The 22150-nt window shown below is 37.5% G+C and overlaps 2 protein-coding genes across 2 annotated transcripts; one reads left to right on the top strand and one right to left on the bottom strand.

The window, feature by feature from the left end:
- The first annotated feature begins 8 nt into the window (after positions 1 to 8).
- Positions 9 to 12432, top strand: LOC116179354 (trifunctional purine biosynthetic protein adenosine-3). Its single transcript, XM_031499137.1, has 13 exons — positions 9 to 309; positions 2399 to 2646; positions 2696 to 2876; positions 2921 to 3134; positions 3186 to 3440; positions 9515 to 9734; positions 9789 to 10011; positions 10058 to 10256; positions 10307 to 10558; positions 11161 to 11364; positions 11417 to 11832; positions 11885 to 12142; positions 12209 to 12432. The coding sequence occupies exons 1-13, from the start codon at positions 142 to 144 to the stop codon at positions 12389 to 12391; spliced, it is 3021 nt and encodes a 1006-aa protein (XP_031354997.1). The 5' UTR covers positions 9 to 141; the 3' UTR covers positions 12392 to 12432.
- Positions 12433 to 14973: 2541 nt separating this feature from the next.
- On the bottom strand, positions 14974 to 16673 carry LOC116179026 (uridine 5'-monophosphate synthase). Its single transcript, XM_031498722.1, has 3 exons — positions 16410 to 16673; positions 15862 to 16357; positions 14974 to 15809 (listed from the first exon to the last, which is right to left on the bottom strand). The coding sequence occupies exons 1-3, from the start codon at positions 16560 to 16562 to the stop codon at positions 15046 to 15048; spliced, it is 1413 nt and encodes a 470-aa protein (XP_031354582.1). The 5' UTR covers positions 16563 to 16673; the 3' UTR covers positions 14974 to 15045.
- Positions 16674 to 22150: the final 5477 nt, after the last annotated feature.

The following is a 22150-nucleotide window of genomic DNA, read 5'->3' as shown; positions in this document are numbered from 1 at the left end:
TTATCTCAAAACATGACCCCGTAACTTAAGGTCCGTTCGAATTAAGCAACAGTTTAACAAATAAAGTGATATTACAATCGTTCATTCTTCTATTTATTGACTGACACGTAGCGGTTCTCTTTTACTTAGAATCATTAAAAAATGAGTGGAAAAGTTTTGGTGATCGGAAGCGGCGGACGCGAACATGCGATAGTTTGGAAACTTTCTCAAAGTGCCGATGTGCAAGAAATATTTGTTGCACCCGGTAGTTACGCCATTCAACAGTGCAAAAAGACCGCCTGCATTGATCTTAATGTTAATCAACACGAAGTAAGTACTATAGTCATTTTTTTTACTTTTTAGGTTAACTTTTTTGTTTTGTAACGGTTCTTCTATATCAGTGCTTGTCAACCGGTCGCCAAATACTATACAGTGTGTTTCGATTAAAAACACTTGCAAATTTTTTTAATTGGAGTTAAACGCTTTGAATGACGTGGGTTAATTAGTTTCCACTTCGTATCCACATTGAATAAAAACACTATATAGTGTTTTTATTCAATGGTATCCAATAGGGTAGCGTAGTAGCGTTAGTGTTGTGAAGTTAGCAATAGCACCTCCAATTCTTCTTGTATAGTTAGAAATAAGATTGTGCCCTGCGCTTTTTGGATATATGAGAAACAACTTTTTTGGATAAACGGCTTGGAAATTCTAATTTTACAAAAAACGAGCTATCGATATCGATTTTAAAACATAAGCAACCCTCTGCTAATTATTGTAAAGATTACATTTTAAATTCGACATCAACAGCTCCTTATAGAGGTCAGAATGTGTATTTAACAAGTGCATAGAAAAATCCTCGGAAAAATCTATTAATGGAATTCTATTGCTAACTTCATAATCAGAATTTGATCACAATTTTAATTTTTATGAATGGAAATGCTATTGCCAACTTCACGACAGTGATTCCGTTTCGTTCAATCCTGACGTAGTCATAGCAGAAAGGTGACGCCCAACACAACACAATTCAGAGCGGAAACTTCGCTTGAATGAACGTGTCGAAAGGGCATTTCCTGATTTAAAAAAATTCGCTCCAGGTGAATTCGTCTCTTAAAAAAATTCTCTGAAGGAAAATTCGACCCGAAAAAGTAGTCACTTTCAGAAAAGTAACACCCACGACCCAAGACAATTCATTGCGGAAAATTCGCTTGAATGAACTTGTCGAAAGGGCATTTTCTGATTTAAAAAATTCGCTCCAGGTGAATTCGTCTCTTAAAAAAATTCTGTGAAGGGAAATTTGACCTTGAAAAGTAGTCACTTTCAGAAAAGAAGGAACACCCACGACCCAAGACAATTCATTGCGGAAAATTCGCTTGAATGAACGTGTCGAAAGGGCATTTTCTGATTTAAAAAAATTCGCTCCAGGTGAATTCGTCTCTTAAAAAAATTCTTTGAAGGGAAATTTGACTTTGAAAAGTAATCACTTTCAGAAAAGGAACACCCACGACCCAAGACAATTCATTGCGGAAAATTCGCTTGAATGAACTTGTCGAAAGGGCATTTTCTGATTTAAAAAAATTCGCTCCAGGTGAATTCGTCTCTTAAAAAAATTCTTTGAAGGGAAATTTGACTTTGAAAAGTAATCACTTTCAGAAAAGGAACACCCACGACCCAAGACAATTCATTGCGGAAAATTCGCTTGAATGAACGTGTCGAAAGGGCATTTCCTGATTTAAAAAAATTCGCTCCAGGTGAATTCATTTCTTAAAAAAATTCTCTGAAGGAAATTTGACCTTGAAAAGTAATCACTTTCAGAAAAGGAACACCCATGACCCAAGACAATTCATTGCGGAAAATTCGCTTGAATGAACTTGTCGAAAGGGCATTTACTGATTTAAAAAATTCGCTCCAGGTGAATTCGTCTCTTGAAAAAATTCTCTGAAGGAAAATTCGACCCTAAAAAGTAGTCACATTCCGAAAAGTGACGCCCATGACCCAAGACAATTCCTTGCGGAAAATTCGCTTGCATGAACTTTGATAAAAAAAACTCCCTCCGAGTAAATTTGTCTCCAAAAATTCGACTGACCCCAAAGTACGCGTACCTGAGCTCTGGTGCTACCCGAGGTGCTACCTATAGTGGAAATTATTACAGCAGCTGATGTACCGGCCTCGATTTGTGTCGTGGCTTGTTCCAGGTACCTATAGTCTTCTCTCCTTGTCGCAACGTTGCGGCATCCTTCTCTACGACTCTAGTTATAGGCTCGTTTCGATGCTCGTTTTCCTCCGACATCCTTGCACTCGTAAGTGGTACTGGGGTTTACAAAAAGATTCCCCCGTTTATAACGTTTTGAGGAACTGACTGTTGCGAATTGTTGAAGTAATCACTTAGCTACAGTGAGGATATGAATTTTTAACATTTTAGGAAATTGCCCAATGGTGTCAGACCACCGGTGTGAACCTAGTGGTCGTTGGGCCCGAAGATCCCCTAGCCAAGGGCATAGCCGACGTACTCACTTCACGTGGAATTCCAACATTCGGTCCTCACAAAAACGCGGCTCAGATCGAATCCGACAAGGCGTGGGCGAAAGACTTTATGGACCGTCACGGAATACCGACGGCACGATGGAAGTCATTCGCCGACGCCGCCGAAGCCAAGTCTTTCGTTAATAAGTTTGTATTGTGGTTACCGAGTTGCGCGATAATGACGCGATCGTTTCAGTGCGGATTTTCCCGCGTTGGTCGTAAAAGCCAGCGGATTGGCAGCCGGTAAGGGAGTTATCGTCGCGTCTAGTAAAAAGGAAGCGTGCGAGGCGGTTGATATGATTTTGACCGATAAGAAATTCGGGGCGGCTGGAGAAAGCGTGGTGATTGAGGAGTTGTTGGTCGGTGAAGAGATTTCGGTAGGTTGCGGCTTTTGTTGACTCACCGCGATTAGTTTGCTTAGGTTTTAGCGTTTTGTGATGGCACGACAGTGAGTGCGATGTTGCCTTCCCAAGATCATAAGCGCATATTTGATGGGGATAAAGGTGGTAATACAGGTGGAATGGGTGCCTACTGCCCTTGTCCCTTTTTGAACGACGACCAACTTGCGTATGTTAACAAACATGTTCTGCAAGCAACCATAGACGGCTTCTTAAAAGAAAATATGAGATTTGTTGGTAAGTATGTAAAAGAAGCTGATTGGTGCAATTGAACGCGTTTTATAACAGGCGTTCTGTATGCCGGTTTGATGTTAACCGAACATGGTCCCAAAGTGTTGGAATTTAACTGCAGATTCGGCGATCCTGAAACAGAAGTTATTTTACCACTTCTGCAAACTGATCTGTATTCAATTATGATGTCATGTTGTACGGGAAAATTAGACAGTATTAAACTGGAATGGAGAGAAAGTGTATTTGCGGTTGGAGTTGTAATGGCGTCGAAGGGTTATCCGGAGAGTTCAAGTAAAGGGCAAGTTATTAGAGGTAAGTACGTCACGTAATTGTTAATGCGCGCCATTACGTCCTGTTTCTTATCACCGTACGTTCTTTTTTTTAAATAAGGGTTATGGGAACTTTCATGTTATAGGAAACAGTTCTAATTCTTGTACCTACAATTTAAAGCAAAACTGAACTTTTTCTTGTGCAAAATATTGCCATCTCCGTAATTGGCTTGAATATTGCATCACTTTCAAACACATTTGGTTAAGTGGAAGAACAACAAATTGGTATTTTTAGGTAAATATTGTTGTGCAATCAAACGTCATGTGGACGTTATTTCGTAACACCAAAAATAATGACGGGACATCCTGTATATGACAAATATTTTAATTTAGTAAGGTAAATGTGGGGGAGGGGGCTATTTACGAATAAGCACAGAATTGATTTATTTCATTTGAATTTGTACTCCCGTAGTTGTTTTCCCATTTTAGAATTGTTTGTAATTGTGTAATTTATTCGATTTAGATAAGCCGCATTTAGTAAGAAACATCTGGTCAAATTTGGTGTACTTTATAAAAGGTTTATTTAAGTGTTTGCGATAAGAACCTTTGATATCGGGCAAAAGTTAATTAAAACAAGCGTAAGCGGGGACGCGTTCCTGCGAAGCTGGCGTGTGATTGGCGGGCTTATTTGAAAGTTCCGAGGAAGGAGATTATTTTATTGTGGAAGTGGTGTTCTTTTAAATATTGGAATCCAAAAACGAGGCGGGCTGGTTCGCGACGGTTAGAAACCGTGAACTTTTTTACGCTATTTTTTATCCGTGAAGTGTACCCGATTTGATTAGTTGAAGACGTAGTTTGTCATTATAATAATTTTATGCAGAAGCAAGTTAAATAAAGTTGTGTGAGAACTTTAAAGCGGTTTTTGCGTTTGTCAAGATGCAAAAGTAAGCTGTCAGGGCACCACCAGGTCTTGTGGTAAGGTTCTCATGTTATTAAAGTTAGAAGTTTTGTACCGTCTGAACAACCACCAGCAATTCGTCATTTTATTCATCAAATTAATGTTGTTTGTATTCATGTAAGTGACATTTTTTTAAATATTCGTTTGTCTTTTAAGGTGTTATTTTGTCATATGTGTTTACGAACCCAAAAAATTTAGTCTTGTGTGATCTGGGCAAGCCGAGTGTGTGATTTATAAATATTATACTTCGTGAAATCGTAAAAATAAATTTTGTTTGTAATTCTACTTTTCCGGATTGTTTATGTGGTAGTGTTGCCCCTTTTATTATGTATTCCTAGATTAAGTTGGCTAAATAGTTTTTGAATCTTTGACAATCTCTAAAAATCTTTTAAATCCACCAAGAACTTTTGCAGAAGCCCAGAATTGCCCAGGAATCTCAAAAAGCCAAAATTCCAACGAAATTAGGTAGGAAGTCCGCGTATAAATGTCATGAAATTCAAAATTAAAATTTAACGGAACGAACTGGCGGACTCGAGCGCCATCAGAAGATTAAAGCCTTGCTTTTGGTCAAGGTCGGCGGTTTCGGAGGTGTGGCACAATCGGTAGCCGCAGGGAGTAAAAATCAGGAAAAGTAAAATAATCCCCCCCCCCCCCCAAATTATATAAGTTAACGGAACGGTGATAAAATCGAAAACGTACAGTGTACATTGCCAAAAAGTGATCTACGGTTAATTCGGTTAAACACGAGTAGCATTTGATCCCGTTTAAACAACGGCTTTATTTTTTTGAAAATTCGGGTCTTTCATGGAGGAATCGGCGGTTCTTCCAGCAGACACAGCGTATTCGATTGTTTAGATCCAACAATTAAAACTTCTGTAGTTCTTTATGCGACCTGCGATATGTAATTGATCTTAAAACTTAGCTCAATTAATCGCGCTTCTAATGAAATCACTCACGACTGGTTCGGATGTGATTTACTGCAAGTCATTTAATTAACCACTGTTAATTACACTTACTTAATTCGATGAGATTTCGAGCCTGATTATTCAAACCAAGTGGGTAGGGTCCGAATACATTGTATTGCTGTGTGCAATGGTGTATACCACCAACAAAACACCTGACCGGCTAACTCAAATCAAAAATTGAAACTTACAATTTTTATTATCTCTCCTCGTTTACTCCCGACATCCACTACAAAACAAAATCCCAACCTAAATTCCAATTACACAAATTTTGTTTAACACCTGTGATAACCTGAACATGAGAACTCTATCTGTATCGTACAATGGATTCAAATAAAGACACAATTAATTAATTGACAATGATTAAAAAAAATTATTTCGTAACAGATCCGCAATAAATAATCAAGAAAAACCTGAAATAAAGAGGGTCACAAGCCCGTTATATTTACCCCACACGCAAGTGGTAGACACAAATAAACAAAGAAAGTGACAATTATTTTCTCTTAAAAATCCATGTAATCTGCTCAAACAACGGTCGTGCGATATTCAGGCGCATGTAGCACAAAAACACTCGTTGACAGCACCAAAAACTTCATTTCTTTACTATTACACTGAACTAAATCACTCGAACTGGTTTGTTGACTTAAAGAACAAAATTTCTTTCTTGTGGCAATTCGGACGGAAAACACTTTAAACTTTTGTTGAATAATAATAGTATATTAAGATACAAGTGTATAATCAAGTCTTTAAAGCACGCGCAACGAGTTTAAGGGCATGCCTTTAACGTTGCAAGTGCTAAAGATTATACACGCTTATTATTTTTTTTATACCTGCAGTATAATCAATGATCATATTGACGTTATACTCGAATACATGAATCTGGGTGTTCGAAATTTCACGATTGCCATGGAAATGTCACTTGACGTTTGCTTATAATCATCATAACTTTGTAAATAAAACGATTTCCGTTGAAAAAGATAATACACCGTCCATTAAATCGCTTGTTGTAAAATCTAAACAAACTTTGGTAGGTGTAAAATCCAAATCCAGTAAAGCGAATATGAAAAGTTGTTTCCATGGACGAATAGGAAGTTACTTACGAATAGAGTCTTAAATGCATCCCTAATGCTGGCATATATGAAGGAAATGTCAAAGGTATTTAAATCTTCTATATTTTGGTGCATTCATTCAAAACTAAAGCAATGCTGCGATTAAAAAGTGGAACAGATTTGGAAGCATACCCTAAATTACGCGCGTTTGTGAAAGCTTCAACCAAAGGATAGGTACAAAAGCCAAAGAAATGTTCTGCATTTACAGAAAGCGACCTAAGAGGATTTTTTATTTCATCCAGATGACAGTTTCAAAAGTCATACTTGAAGTATCGTTACTTAGCAACTTTAAAGCACGTGTGTTTTAAAGGCCCTTTTTCGCACGCATTTGAGTGTTTAAAACGGAGATTGTGATTCAGGTATAATAAAAAATAACGTTCAAAAACGGTTTCATTAAGCACTAAAATTGCTTTTCCAAAATCAAGATGGCGTTCTTCCGGTAACGGACAAAACGCATTAAACTTCCATAACAAAATTACGCGTAAAAGAAATCGTGCCTCTTGAAAAAAATCAATTAACTTTCGTGACAGCAACGTCCTTATCACACACACTTAAATGTAGTCGGCCAGATGTTCTTTAATTTTAAACAACGTAATTTTCACATCGTACAATTTAAATAAAAAAATTGACACAAATAATAAAATTTAAACAAGAAATTATGCAATTAAAAACATTCTAAAATGGAGAAATAGGCACTAAAATAACAAATTCCGATGAAATAAACCAATTCTGTGCTTATTCCTAACGAAATCTTCCATATTTAAGTTAAATTAAAACTTTCGCACATACAGGATGGACCGTTATTATCTTCGGTATTATTTCAGCTAAATAACGTCCACCTAACCGCAACTACATATACTATGGTCAGGCGTTCAACTGCGCCTTTGATTCAGTCTTAGAGAGGAATTTTTGAAGAGATTTAATTTATAATTATTGAGAAGAGAAAAATATAAAAAGGTCATTGTGATTTAAATACTCTAAAACCCCTTTTTGACCATTGGACTAATTTGTAACCCAACAGTTTTCGAACAGCGCATGTGCGGTTTATTAAAGGTACAAACGACTTTCGTATCGAGTAGTTTCAAAACAAATAGCCATACTTAGTTTACGTACCCAGATGTGGTTTATCAGAAAAATTTGTTTATTTGCATATACAGTGTGTCCCAGATCGGGTGGGATTGCATGGGTAACTTTGTTATTATTAAGGATAGAGAATTGGTTAAATGGGCAATGTTTTGCAGTTTTAGATGCTTATTTAAAATTTCCTTTTGGAAATTCAAAATGTCGCATAGCCCGGCATAGGTTCGACGTAAATTCAAAAAAACTAAAATTGGTCATTTCCTTGAATGTCTTATGTCAACGAAAGTATAAGAGATATAAAAAAAAGTTTTATATAAAAGTTACTGTCTTTGATACGTTTAATTTAAAATTGATGTCAAAAAAAAATTCAAGATGGCTACTTTTGAGGAACATTTAACAACTTCCTAAAGTTAAATAGGCGCCATATGGGATTTTTAGATTACTTGATAGATTTTTTAATTCTCTTTTCAACGAGCCATCATAACATAAGATTGAAAATAAGATACCTGTTATATCAACGGTTTTTATATTTTAATTAAGTAGGCTATGATGAATTAAAAAAAACAAAACAAAATCTTTTCGAGGCAACAAAACAATGAAAATAATTACATCAGATGTTTAAAAAAATCAGGGACGCACTCATGAGAGGGGGGGTTTGGGCATTACAACTCCCTCCAAAATTTTATATAAGCATTAGGTCTAGAAAAATTTGATTTTTATAACATCACTTATTGACTTATTATCCATACTTACATACCTACAAATGGTGGTATAACTACAAACTATCCCCTCGAAAAAAGTCATGCCATTATCCAGTTAAAGACATTTCAAGACACTTCGCTTTATTTTACACAATGTATTACCATTGATGCATTGTCCCAGGTCACATTTTGTAGGTGGTTTATCCGCAAGAATATCGAAACTAACAGTTTTACCAGTCCGAGTATATGGACAGATGAATCTTATTTTTCTAACTGCGAAGTGTTCAAATCGACATTATGAACACTACTCGTCACAGGAAAACCTACATGTTGTAGTTTCACGCCGAAATCAAGTAATATTTTTTTTAATTAATGTATTTTATGGCATAATGGGAAGTCATGTAATTGGACCGGTAATCTTCGATGGATCTTTAACTGCTCACCATTATTTACAAATTCTCCAATAAACTTCCTTAAAGGATTTTTCTCGACAACGTATGTTTCGAAGGAAGGGTTAGTTTATGCTAGCTACCAACAAACTGGCTGCTCAGGTCACAATTCACGAATTATGTACAGTACATTAAATATATAAAAGTAAGTACCTACTTAATTAAAAAATAAAAGTAAAGTGGAAGTAGCTACCACTACAATAATAATAATAATTATCAATGGCAACACGTTGCCTAAACTAAACTGTCTTGAAGTGTGTTTCACTAATAATGGCCAGTATTTTAAACATCTGGTGTAATTATTTTCATTGTTTTGTTGCCTCGAATAGATTTTGTTTTGTTTTTTTTTATTCGTCACAGACTACTTGATTAAAATACAAAAACCGTTAATATAACTGGTATCTTATTTTCAATCTTATGTTATAATAGCTTGTTGAAAAGAGAATTTAAAAATCTATCAAGTAATCTAAAAATCCAATATGGCGCCCATTTAACTTTAGGAAGTTGGTAAATGTTCCTCAAAAGTGGCCACCTTGAATTTTTTTTGACATCAATTCTAAATTAAGCGTATCAAAGACAGTCACTTTTATATAAAACTTTTTTTTACATCTCTTATACTTTCGATGATATAAGACATTCAAGGAAATGACCAATTTTAGTTTTTTTGAATTTACGTCGAACCTATGCGACATTTTGAATTTCCATAAGGAAATTTTAAATACGCATCCAAAACTGCAAAACATTGCCCATTTAACCAATTCTCTATCATTAATAATAACAAAGTTACCCATGCAATCCCACCCGATTTGGGACACACTGTATACAGAAGTAATCCAAATTAATTGAAGTATGTTGCAGGTTTAGAAAACGTAAGCAGTTTGCCGGATCAGGTAGTGTTCCATTGTGGAACAGCGATAAAAGATGACAATTTAGTCACAAATGGGGGACGGGTTCTAATATCAGTGTCACTAGCATCTGATTTGCTAACAGCCGCGGCACGTGCAACCAGTTCATGCGCACTTATCAATTTTGATGGTCAACAGTACAGGCACGATATAGCACGGAAGGGAATATGCCTGTACTACGCTTTTTTAATTTTTTAAGTAGTACCTACCTGACGCTTTAATTTTAGATCCATTTTAAACAGAGGTAATTTAACTTACCAGCAAAGTGGCGTCGATATCGTTGCCGGTGACCGTTTGGTCGATTTTATCAAACCTTTGGCCAAATCGACGCAGCAGCGAGGTGTTGTTGGCGGAATTGGCGGTTTTGGCGGACTTTTCGACCCCAAAGCGGCAGGGTTTAATGATCCACTTTTGGTGTCTGGCGCGGACGGTGTCGGTACCAAACTAAAGGTGCGTTTCCGTCTGAAACTATATTGTTCTCACGTTTACCTTTTAGATTGCTCAAGAAGTTGGAAATCACGCCACTATCGGAATCGATTTAGTCGCAATGTGCGTGAACGACGTGCTCGCCCACGGCGCCCAGCCTTTATTCTTCCTCGACTATTTCGCCTGCGGAAAACTGGATCTTGAAGTAAGCAAGAAGGTGGTGGCAGGTGTTGGTGAAGGTTGCAAACTTGCCGACTGCACATTAATCGGTAACTGCATCGACAAACAGTTTCGAACACCCTCTAAGTTGCACTTACAGGTGGAGAAACCGCGGAAATGCCTGACATGTATAAGTGTGGCGAATACGATCTGGCCGGTTTTTCGGTCGGGGCGGTGGAACGAGATTGTTTGTTGCCTCGAACAAATGAAATTGCAGCGGGTGACGTTGTCATAGGATTGCCGTCTAGCGGTGTGCATAGTAACGGATTTAGCTTAGTAAGAAAAGTTGTACAGCTATCAGGCCTATCATATAATCAGCAGGCACCATTTAGTGAAACAGGAAAAACGCTTGGTAAAGTTATTTTCTTAATACAGTCGATTTATTTATTATTATCAGGCCAAATATGTAGAATTTAACAAGTATTGTTGCCCCTCGCGTTTGGCAAGAAGTTATGACATCGCTGTTTCTTTTTGTTCGCGAGTTAGACAAGAAATGATTAGTAATCATACAGTGCGTAAATTTTAACTCTGAACATACAAATCTCCTTTTCGAAGATAGCCATGAACCCCTATGTACGACGGTACGACGCTCCCTTCTCGAGATATCGCGGATTAAGTGTGCGGTAGGTTTCAACTTTCAAATAGCGGTTTATGGCGGTAGGTGTCAAATTCGAAATCGCTATATCTTTACCGTCCGATCCGATCTCGTCAAACATAATAAATAAACATTACATAATACAAAGGAAACACTTGCAAATTTTATACAATCTTTTTTATCAAACCAAACAACACAATCATTTGGCATATGTATCTGGTTTACATTAATTGATCAAAGATGTCTAACCATCTGCGGCGTGACCAGTCTTTCTCATGTCAAGAGAAATGACAACAATACTTATTAAATGGTGTACATAGAGAAGTCTGCAAAGCACATGATAACGAAACTCGTTTCAGGCGAAGAATTACTAACGCCAACAAAGATTTACGTACAAAACCTTATTGGTCTGGTTAAACAGAAGAAAATAAAAGCATTCGCCCACATTACAGGTGGAGGGTTGTTAGAAAATATCCCTCGCATATTACCTCCGACATTATCGGCGCATCTTGATGCAACATCATGGACGATTCCAAAAGTATTCGGGTGGTTAGCGGTAACAGGTCAGTATCGTTCTCCTCGCGATATACAAAACGTGCAAGTCTACGGTTTAAGGTGGAATTAACGAATTTGAAATGTTGCGCACGTTTAATTGTGGAATCGGAGGAGTAGTAGTTATTAAACCGGAAGACGAGCCGTGCGTATTGAATGGCTTGGTTTCGCTGGGCGCGGTAAAGATCGGCGCGATAAAAATGAAGAGTGCAGATGCGAAGTCGGTTACAGTCGATAACTTTATGAAATCGATGGATTTAATCATGCGGCCGTTTGTTGCCGATGCTACTTCTAAGTTATGCGTACGAAAAAAAAGAGTGGGTGTTCTTATATCTGGCAGTGGCACAAACTTGCAAGCTCTTATCGATTCGACCAGAGATCCAACCAAGCATAGCGCCGCCGAAATTGTGTTGGTGATCTCGAATAAGCCTACCGCGTATGGATTAGAAAGGGCTAAAAAAGCTGGAATACCTGCACTTGTAAGAATCAACATTCGACGAGTAATGTCAACAAGTCTAATTGTTGTTTTAGGTTATTAGTCACAAAGATTACAACTCGAGGGAGGCGTATGATACGATTTTACACGAAAAATTGGTGCAAGCCAACGTTGACATCATCTGCTTGGCGGGTTTCATGCGAATTTTGAGCGGAGAATTCACGCAGAAATGGACGGGACGAATGATTAACATCCATCCCTCACTTCTACCGTTATTTAAAGGTGCCAATGCCTGGCAACAGGCTTTAAATTCGGGCGTACGCGTTACCGGATGTTCCGTCCACTTTGTCGAGGTAAGTATTTTTTGTTCATGAAACACTGACTTCGTGCTCACAGTAACTTTATGCTCTTGACTTTAGGAGGACGTCGACGCTGGAGCAATAATTGTTCAAGAAACTGTACCTATCAAGCCGGATGATACTGAAGAAAGTCTGCTGGAAAGAATACACACAGTCGAACATAAAGCATACCCTCTTGCATTGGAACTGGTAGCGTCAGGGCGAGCGAAGCTGAATGAAGATAAGAAAGTAGTCTTGTGTTAATTATTAAGAGAGAACAAGAAATAAAGAGCAGTTTTCATACATCTTGCCATTGCATTATTTGCATGCAAAAGCTTATTCATTAATGTAAGTGCTGAACCTAATATAAACTTTTCGCGATCTAAAATTTCGGCATCGTTTCACTTTCACCGTTCAACCACAAATTAATGTTAGGCAATGTAAAATTGACGGCCTTAACTAACATGGTGTGGCTGTGAAGGTTCAGCTAAGAATTCCACTATCTCCCACCCAATCTTTTCTAGTCTATTCGCTGATTGAAAGTTTTGAAACGGACCCACCGCAAAACAAGCGTTCACTAGGTTATTGTAAGTATAGCGGAGATTACCCCTCTCATGCACCATCGCGACGGTTTCTAGAGCCGGCAACACTGTATAACGTTTCGACTTTTATCTGCTGGAACACTTGTTTCTTATCTTAACGCGCTTTTTCTCGCATATTAGTTCATTATGAGGCGGTACACGTATCAAACTTCTTCTATACCAGCAAATTCGTAATTTAACGAGAAATCTTTAAAGCCTTTCTCCAGAAAACGGAATTCACTATTAAATCTTGGTGCCGTTATCATTTTTACTTTCCACATTTGCCTTCTTGTTTCAGAGGTATTAAAGTCGCTAATCAATCTAAATAATGATTTTAACCATCAAAGGAAAATTAACCGAAAAGCCAGGGAAAAAAACGAACCAGCAAGTAAAAAAAACCTGGCATAACAAACACAAATACAAGAAATAAATCAACTGCAGCAACAAAATGCCCAAGAATAAATACACAAATAAAACATCTCAGATTGTACGAACCACTCATACACAGAAGCATCACATTAGAGCCCTCCCCTCCCCTGTTCGCATTGCTAGACACACACAAGTTCTGCAGCCTACAGGATTCGAAAAAAGAATCATGTAGGTGTACAGCCACAAGTCGGACTGAATATGCTGTTCCTTTTTCCACTGTGTATTGTACTTAACCTCCAGGTTCTACACTAACTTCACACTACAAGAACACGGAAATAAATCAACTCGGCAACGTTTAAAAATGGCCACCCTCCAAAACTAAACAAGATCCCGCTTAAATTTGAAAAGTGGCACGTGATCAAACATCTAAGGCAGGGCCCCCTTACGTTAGTTGTAAACAACGCTATGACCTGAAGCACAGTAGGGAAGAAACGTTAAATAAAACACTGAAATTGTGAAAAGTTTGTTTAATAATGAGCTCGGAAATATAAATCGAAATAAATTACATTGCAAAAATAAACTTTGAAAATGGTAGTTCACCAAATAAAAATAGAAATAGGCTGGGAAAAAAGAACTTAGGTACCAATTTTAAAAAAAAAACCAGTTGCCAAATTAATATCAAATTGTGTTGTAAAATTAATTGTTTGTAATGATGTGAATGCGTAACATAAAATTATATCATCACAAAAAGTAGCAGGTAAACTTCAAGAGGTAACATATATAGGTTAAAATCAAGTTTTGGGAATTATGGGTCAAGTAAGCAGGTACCAAGATTCTAAGAAAGGGTGAAATACACAGGATGTGACTCATCTTTGGTGCAATAAAGTCCTGTTAAAAGCAAGATGGAAAGTTACATGACCTTGTAGGCAAATTTAACTAAAAACAAGATGTGTGGAAATTATTGAATCGCCACCACTCATTTATCGCACATAGATTCTAAACTGAAGAGCTTTGATTAGCGTAATCCCGCTCCTTCAAGATAGGTAACCCGCCCCTGGTTTCGAGCCTACAGTTGAATGTCGAAGACAATCACGGAATTAGATGTCGTAACTCAATTTTGACTACAGTTTTTACCACCCCTACAAATTGTGACGAAATACAATTATATAGTAAAAGAAAGAACTCTAAATACACCCCTAAAACGCATCAAACAAAATAATCAATGAGAAAACCCGGGAACGCATGATGCCCTCTGAATACTTTCCTTCTATCACCCATCGCAATTTTTTTTGCTAACCACCGCCACAGAACATAATTGTTCTCTGTGACCACTGCTAACCTTTCCACTAGATTCGTTATGAAAATCGCCTAAACTTCGGCATCTGCGCAGAACGGTCGAAATCTTACCACGATTGGTTATATACAGAGCATGTCGTATTTTTGTTTCAAATGTAGGTGTGTTGCCTAACCATAGGGGTAGATTATCGCAATACTGACCAGGGATTATTCATCGTCTTTGCTTTAAACTAAATGTTTTACAAATAATTGTGGCATTTAAAACAAGGAAATATACAAACCTGTCTGGGTCTTAGTCTTGATTGTAATCAGGAAAGTTAGTTACCAATTCTATTTTAATCAATAGATTCAAAAAAAGACCAAAAATCTGATGGAAAAAGGTGGTGTTAGGTATAAAAAAAGAAGATCAAAAATGGGAAAGATAAACAAAAAGCAAAAAGATATAGAAAATAATCAACTTGGGGCCGTGACAGCCTGTAAAAAATTTCAAATTATTAAAGCAGACAAGCTGTCTTTCATACAGTTCTATGATTAGGATAGTTCCACCAATCCGCAACTTATAATTACTGTCCTACATGTGAATTGTGAACTACATACAACTTGAAACGTAAATATTTTTAATTTGGCTACAGACATATACATAATTAAATTGCACAATAACAAACTGGAATGTTATTTAACTCTCTTTAAATAAGCATCCCATAGCAACCTTTTATACTTTTCAGCTGCAACAGCTGGTTCCGAAGACTGTGTAATACCTCGACCAACTACAGCTATATCTGCACCCTTCTCAATAACTGCGCTGGGAGTATTATACTTTTGACCCAAGCCGTCACTCTCGACATCCAGCTGTACCCCCGGAGTCAACTGTATAAATCCAGGTTCAGACAGAAATAAGGGACTTTGGCAAACAAGCCCGGCAATCAAATCCGGATACTGAGAGGCGAGCTTTGTAGTTTTCGTCGCGTAATTCTTATCTATAATACTGCCAGAAGTGCTTATTTCGGCCAGCAAAAATATGCCATTATCAGACTGCTTGAGCGCATCCAACATTCCCGCGCCTGCCAGAGAATGAGCCGTGATCACTTTGGCCCACGATTTTATCTTGTACATTCCATTGCAGTACTGCATTTGGGCGGTCTTTCCGATATCTGAAAACTTTCTATCCTCGAATAGGAGAAAGTTATGTTTCTCCGCAATTTTTTGTAGAGTGCCAATTACATCTACGTGGAAATCATCCAGGATGTCAATGTGGGTTTTAAATAAGCAAATGTGGGGTCCAGTTTGATTCGCCAGGTTTATTAGGTCTGCTGACTTCGTTACATCGGCTGCTATGCATAGGTTTGTCTGCTTTTCGGTCATAATTTGAAATAATTCTCTTGCAATACAGTTTTTGGCGTATGGAATTCGTTCTGTAAATGGTAGGTTTAGGCGATCTAAAAGATATAAACTTAAAAATTAAGTCCCTTGGCGAGTGTGTTAAAGTACTTAAAGAAGGAATGGTAGTAGAAGACAGGTCGACCTGCGTTGTAGCCATGTAGTTCGTTACTTTATCCACAACAAGCGAGTCTATGTAATTAGCCTCTTTTAAATACTTCAGTAAGTGGGTCATATCCAATAGGGAGTGCATTGTAATCCCTTCTTTAATCAAATTACTGGTTCCACCTTGCTGACGGTCCATAAGTATAAGGGTGTGCGAACACTCAATGCCGACTTCCTTTAAATCTCGAAACGTCTCTAAAATACTGCTTCCGGAAGTCACAACATCTTCGATTATTAAACATCGATCGCCCTTCTTATAAACACCCTCTATCATCTTTCGCATACCATAACTTTTCGCTTCCTTGCGCCTCATCACCATCGGTATGTTTAACTTCGAAGAGAGTGCACTCGCCAGAGGTAAAGCTGCGTATGGCACTCCGCATATGATATCAAACTGCGGCATACGCTTTAGATACTCGACCATTATGTCCGACACCAATTCCTACACATACATCAGTGGTAAAATGCTGTTGTTACAGGAGTTTTACGCTTACAATGAGTTTGGGAAAACTGACGATAAGCCTCAAATCGATGTATATGGGCGTCGGAATGTTCATTTTCGTAATAAATTCGCCAATTTTAACTGCCCCAATTTTGTACAACTCCTCCGCAAAGGAGCGCATTTTCTCTTCGAGTTCACCGATCATGATTTGTATCTGTATCGCAATTATTTAGGAAGAATTAAAGAAGTTAACACATTAGAACCACTTGTTGATAAAAAAATGTGAACACGTGGTTTAATTAGATGTGAATTGTGAGGTTGCCAAGCTCATTAAATTGTTTTGGACTTTGGTTAGCTTTATTTCATTGTCGGGGGGAAGATTTTAGGATTGTGGGCCTTAATTAGATAAGTTAGGTGTTTTATTCATAGATTCGGTAATTAGAAATCGTGGCGTTTTTTAAGTTCCCGCCGTTTGAAAAAAGCAGAGACCATAAAAATGTCCGTACTCTGCGACCAATCCTCGATCCACAAACACAGACCTTATAACAGAATAACAGGTTCTTCTTAAAAGTAAATTAATCCTTATGTGCACTTTCCTTCCTGATGAACTACCTTTTACTTCTTTTATTTGGCATGAAGAACTTTTCTAAAGACATGATTTCTATTATATCAATTTATTAAATGTCTCTTCTTCACATATTCAATTAAATGAGGATTAAGTGAACATAATTAATTAAGCTCATATTTGTGGCACTATAATTGTTTATTAAGTATTTATTTATGTATTCACTACAAAGTTTATTATCAGTGTGCTGTTGTTCTGTATGCTTTGGAGTAAGTATACGTGTAGGTACCTCCTGCAGTCTGATTCTTCGCTGTATCTGTTGTTTGCTCATCTTTTGTGGACTACAGCTTTTGTGTGCATAAACTAGAAGGGAGTCCTCTAATACACATTCCCTTATTTAAAATATGTTTTGCTTGAGCGATAATGGACTTTATCATGAATACTTACTCACACATTTACTTTTCGAAGTCGATTCTGGAGTTTTCTCTGTAGTACATGCAGTTTACCAATTTACGAATTGTTTTATCTCAATTGATCACCAATGTGTTTAATGATTATCATGTTTTCCCGCTTGCATTTATGGCGTCTCTTGTGTTTCATTTTATGAATTTGTTTAACTGCATTTGATTCGATTACCTGATTTTTTATCGTACAATTTGAAATGTTTTATTTGTGTATTTTGCCTTGCATTTTGTTGCCTCAGTTGATTTATTTCATTATTTGTGTGGGCTATGCTGGGGTTTTTGTCCCGAAGAAGGTTTCCATGGTGTCACCTGTTGTGTGCGTAATGTCGTGTTGATTTTGTTTCCGTGTTACTACAGTGTGAGAAGTGTAGAATCTAGGGTATAGTACACTATGACTTATTTTCCATTACAACTTTTTCTCCGATATTTTATCTACCACTACCACAAGTCCTTTTTATCTCGTGGAATTTGTACCTTCAATTTCAGTTGCTCTGCTATACACTTTTTATTTAATGTAATTTATTGCACTCTTTTCCGGATGTTGTGGTTAGTTATAGTTATCGTAGGATGTCACTCCCTCGGTAGAGAGGCTTTCAGATCGCCTGTGTGACTTGACGACAGTCGTGCAGGTATGACTGGCGGGACCGCCGCAGCTTTACATACCCTCCGAAGCATGATAATCAGGTTCTGTAGTACCACTAAAAACTGGCAAGTTGTGGGATTCGAACTCACTATACTATATGGGAGGTGAGAGTCCGAGTCTTAAACTGTTACTTGACGAGCAGTTGGGATAGAGCTGTAAGTTGATAGGGTGTGTAAGCCACAGAAAGATAACTCGTTCATTACGTAGTTTTTTTTTATTTAGTTGACCAAATATTTCAGGCCTATTTTACATTTCCATCAATTCTTAAACCCTAATGGGTTGTATAAAAAAAGCTATTGACCGAAGTTCTCTTACTTTGGCCTACACACCCTACTAACTTACAGCACTACCGTCACACGAAGGCCGAAAAACTTTTTGTTTTCCTTTCTGCCACTCCTGCGTCTGTAGTGCGTTGTTAGTTCTTTCCAACGCTGCCTTAAATTTATCATTTTGGATGTTACACCCTTCAAATTCTTTGTCTGATGGCGAGTCTGATCCATTTTAGAAGTTTTGTTGCGTTTTTTTCCGGCATGTTTGTCGTTAATTTTCTTCTTTCAAACATATGTTCTTCTTCGTCTTGTAGTGTACTTAACTATCCCAGCTTCTATACTAACTTCACACTACGAAATAAAGTCAAACCGGCAACGTTTAAAAATGGCCACTCGAATGACTATTCCCTCCAAAACTAAACAAGATCCCGCTTAAATTTGAAAAGTGGCACGTGATAAGACATCTAAGCCGGGGCCCCCTTACGTTAGTTGTAGACAACGCTTTGATCTGAAGCACAGTAGGGAGGAACGTTAAAATAAAACACTCAAATTGTGAAGTTTGTTTAATAATGATCGCAATTATTAAGATTGTGAAAGCTCGGAAATTAAAGTCGACATAAATTACATTGCAAAAATAAACTTTGAAAATGGTAGTTCATCGATTAAAAATAAGAATAGACTGGGAAAAAAAGAACTTACCAATAAATAAAACCAGCCGTCAAATTAATATCAAATTGTGTTGTAAAATTAATTGTTTGTAATGATCTGAATGAGTAACATACAATCATAACATCACAAAAAATAGCATGTAGACTTCAAGAGATAACAAATAGGTTAAAAACAAGTTTTGGGAATTATGGGTCAGGTAAGCAGGTACCAAGATTCTAAGAAAGGGTGAAATACACAGGATGTGACTCATCTTTGGTGCAATCAAGTCCTTTTGTTAAAAGCAAGTTGGAAAATTACATGGCCTTGTAGGCAAATTTAACTAAAACAAGATATGTGGAAATTATTGAATCGCCACCCATTTATCGCACATAGATTCTAAAATGAAGAGCTTTGATTAGCATAGTCTCGCCCCCGCAAGATAGGTAGCGTCGCCCCTCGTTCGGTGTTTCGAGCCTACATTTGAATGTCGCAGACAATCAAGGAATTAGGTGTCGTAGCTCAATTTTGACTACAGTTTTTACCACCCCCGTGACTGCTTCATTCACGGAGAAAATGGTTAGTTACAAACAGCAAGTCAGTACATACGTCAAACGAATCTTTAATTTCGACATATTAAAATAAAATGATTAAAACTTATATGAATGCAACATCAGGGACAAGACCAAGTAATCAACATCAATAAACATAAATTAAGCAAGCATTACACCAAAAACGTAAACAATTACAAACAATAGTATAACGGTATCACACATGCGATTCTGCATTGCGGTTAAACCAAGTAAATTTCAAAAACAAAGATTCAAACACACAAAGTATAAAATGCGGCATACAAAACACAAATACGATATAAAGAAATGCAAAAATTACTACCTGCATTAAATAACCCAAATTAACCACAAACATTTATGGAGCGACGCGTTCACGATCGCCATTCAAGATAAGATGCCAAACGTAACCCTCGTTCGTGCTATCTAGGTGGCGCAGGCAGCTTTTCCTCACCTAGAAATTGCATGGTTGCCAACTCTCAAAAATGTATGTATCGTCGTAAGTTGTATATACAGGGTGGAACCTCTCAGTCTTCTTAATCAAAACTTGTGTCTTGTTTCCCCCTTTTCTGGTCTCGTTCGCTCATGTATTTTGCCCTTAGTGTCCGTCCCGGTAAATCTCTTACCCAAGGTCTCCTTGATTCTCGCGCTATTTTTGTTCATTAGACAAATGTTGAGCTCGTAAAGGTTCAAACTAGAATTGGGCTTTACGGAGCCACATTAGGTCTATTCCTGACGAATAATCGATGATCGCGTTTTTATAATAATAATAGGCTTTTATGAACTATAGGTGTAGTGTCGTCGCCCGTCGGATACATAACCACAGGAAGTGACGTCAACGTCAACGTGTACAGCGTTAAGGTGGGTTCATAGCTCTCCGTTCATCCGTTGCGTTGATCCGTCAAACGGATAGTACATTTTGTTAAGGTTCATAGCAATCCGTCCACATTGTACATTTGCAAACTTTATTTTGTACTGTACCCTCCGTGATTTTCAGTATGTGAAAATGGTACGAAAGTAAGAACACATTGCTATCTGATTATTACCGTGAAGAACGAATAGGCGAACGCTGTTAACATACCAAACATAACCTCACTCTTGTTAAAAACGGACCAACGGAAACGTAAATATTCAACTCAACCAACTTTTCCGTCGTAAACGGACGACGTACGATTTAAAAATTTGCTTTCTTCTGATTGGCTAACGGACAAACGGAAACGTATGAACGGAGAGCTATGAACTTACCTTTAGAGACGAACCGACGGAGAAGTGACCACGCGATTGACGATTGTGCTATTAATTTATTGTCCATGTTCAAGTTTTTAAACTATACTTAATTTGTAGGTGTATCACAAAATATAGGAATTATTTTGGCGTATATTTCTTCCAATATATAGGTACCACACTAGGGTCACTTGATTTATCCTCGGTCATATCTGGAACGAATCCTAGGGAGAAGTGTGGCTAGCACTACGCTCCATAGCCGCCTACTATTACCCCAGAGATAAAAAAGACTATGAGTGGACCGCATGGACGAAAAAACGCCAAAGATGACCTAGTGGGATCGGGAATTGAGTCACCGATTTTCAGCGGGTGGGTACTCCGGACCCGTATTTCGCAAAATTATGCAGAATAGAGAGCTGGGTGTCACTTCTTCTCCACTCATTTGTGTAACCTATATTTAATTACGTCGTTTTATTTATTACAACTAAATAATTAACAATAAATTTATAACAGTAATTATTATTTATCATTTACAATTTATAACATAACTCAAGTGCATCGAAGTTGGAACTAAACTGAATCAGAATTCAATGTTAGATGTATAACCCCCTTTTTCTCGAACAAACACGTCATACGTTTCGGATTACGTCACGTCCGCCTTCCTTCTTTATCTCCGATGACAAATGCTTCATGGCACCTCAATGTATATGGAAATTTCTAGAATGTTCGCAACAATAGATGTTTCGTCCAGATGTTTAATTTTTTTTGTGATGAGTGGGTAGTCTCCTATAGGACACTACGTTCTTCGTTTTGATCACAAATAAATATTTCTTGCTCAGACGTCCCAATTATTCGTTGTCACTATACCCTCCTTCTAAACTGATCCGTTCTCGAGACATCGTACTTAAAGTTATACTTTGAGTAGATATTGTTGTGTAAACAACGTTATGCAGGCGGTTTAGTTTGCGCTCGGCATCTACAATAATAATGGGCCACTCTGTACGTGGACTATCAATTTATTTTCAAGTGTTTTGTGTAGAAACGCCCGATCGCTTTGAAAATTGATACACATGTTCTTAAGAATATAATAAATGTAGATATAGTCTTTCGGCTACTTAGACTAACGGGCCAAAAAGTTCCAACCCAAAAACTGCCCAAACCTCCCAAAAAAAGTATCTTTTATAATTATTGTTACAAAGAACATATGAATGTCCGGTTTGTTGGGTTAGTAAATTTCTTTAAACCTCAAGCAACTATGCAGTTGAATTTTTGTATATAATCGATCTATTCTAGTAAAAACAAATTTTACTAAAAACAAGAAGCAATGATAATAATTATCAGCGACGTCGGAAGTATGGGTCCGACTCGCCCCCTCAGTTCTTACATAAGGGGGGCCGCGCCCCCTCTAAGAATG

Source organism: Photinus pyralis, unplaced genomic scaffold, assembly GCF_008802855.1.
Source record: "Photinus pyralis isolate 1611_PpyrPB1 unplaced genomic scaffold, Ppyr1.3 Ppyr1.4_LG8, whole genome shotgun sequence".
Taxonomy (NCBI): Eukaryota; Metazoa; Arthropoda; class Insecta; order Coleoptera; family Lampyridae; genus Photinus; species Photinus pyralis.
The sequence above is the reverse complement of the archived record's forward strand: the minus strand, read 5'-3'. Positions and strand labels throughout refer to the sequence as shown.

What these genes read in the sequence shown, in the direction of transcription:
- LOC116179354 (XM_031499137.1), top strand. Translation starts at nt 142, where the DNA reads ATGAGTGGAAAAGTTTTGGTGATCGGAAGCGGCGGACGCGAACATGCG. An exon ending in TGGTCGGTGAAGAGATTTCG is followed by an intron (nt 2,877 to 2,920) that starts GTAGGTTGCGGC and finishes TAGTTTGCTTAG; the next exon opens with GTTTTAGCGTTTTGTGATGG. An exon ending in AAGCTGGAATACCTGCACTT is followed by an intron (nt 11,833 to 11,884) that starts GTAAGAATCAAC and finishes TTGTTGTTTTAG; the next exon opens with GTTATTAGTCACAAAGATTA.
- LOC116179026 (XM_031498722.1), bottom strand. Translation starts at nt 16,562, where the DNA reads ATGATCGGTGAACTCGAAGAGAAAATGCGCTCCTTTGCGGAGGAGTTG. An exon ending in TCAGTTTTCCCAAACTCATT is followed by an intron (nt 16,358 to 16,409) that starts GTAAGCGTAAAA and finishes ATGTATGTGTAG; the next exon opens with GAATTGGTGTCGGACATAAT. An exon ending in TACTACCATTCCTTCTTTAA is followed by an intron (nt 15,810 to 15,861) that starts GTACTTTAACAC and finishes TATATCTTTTAG; the next exon opens with ATCGCCTAAACCTACCATTT.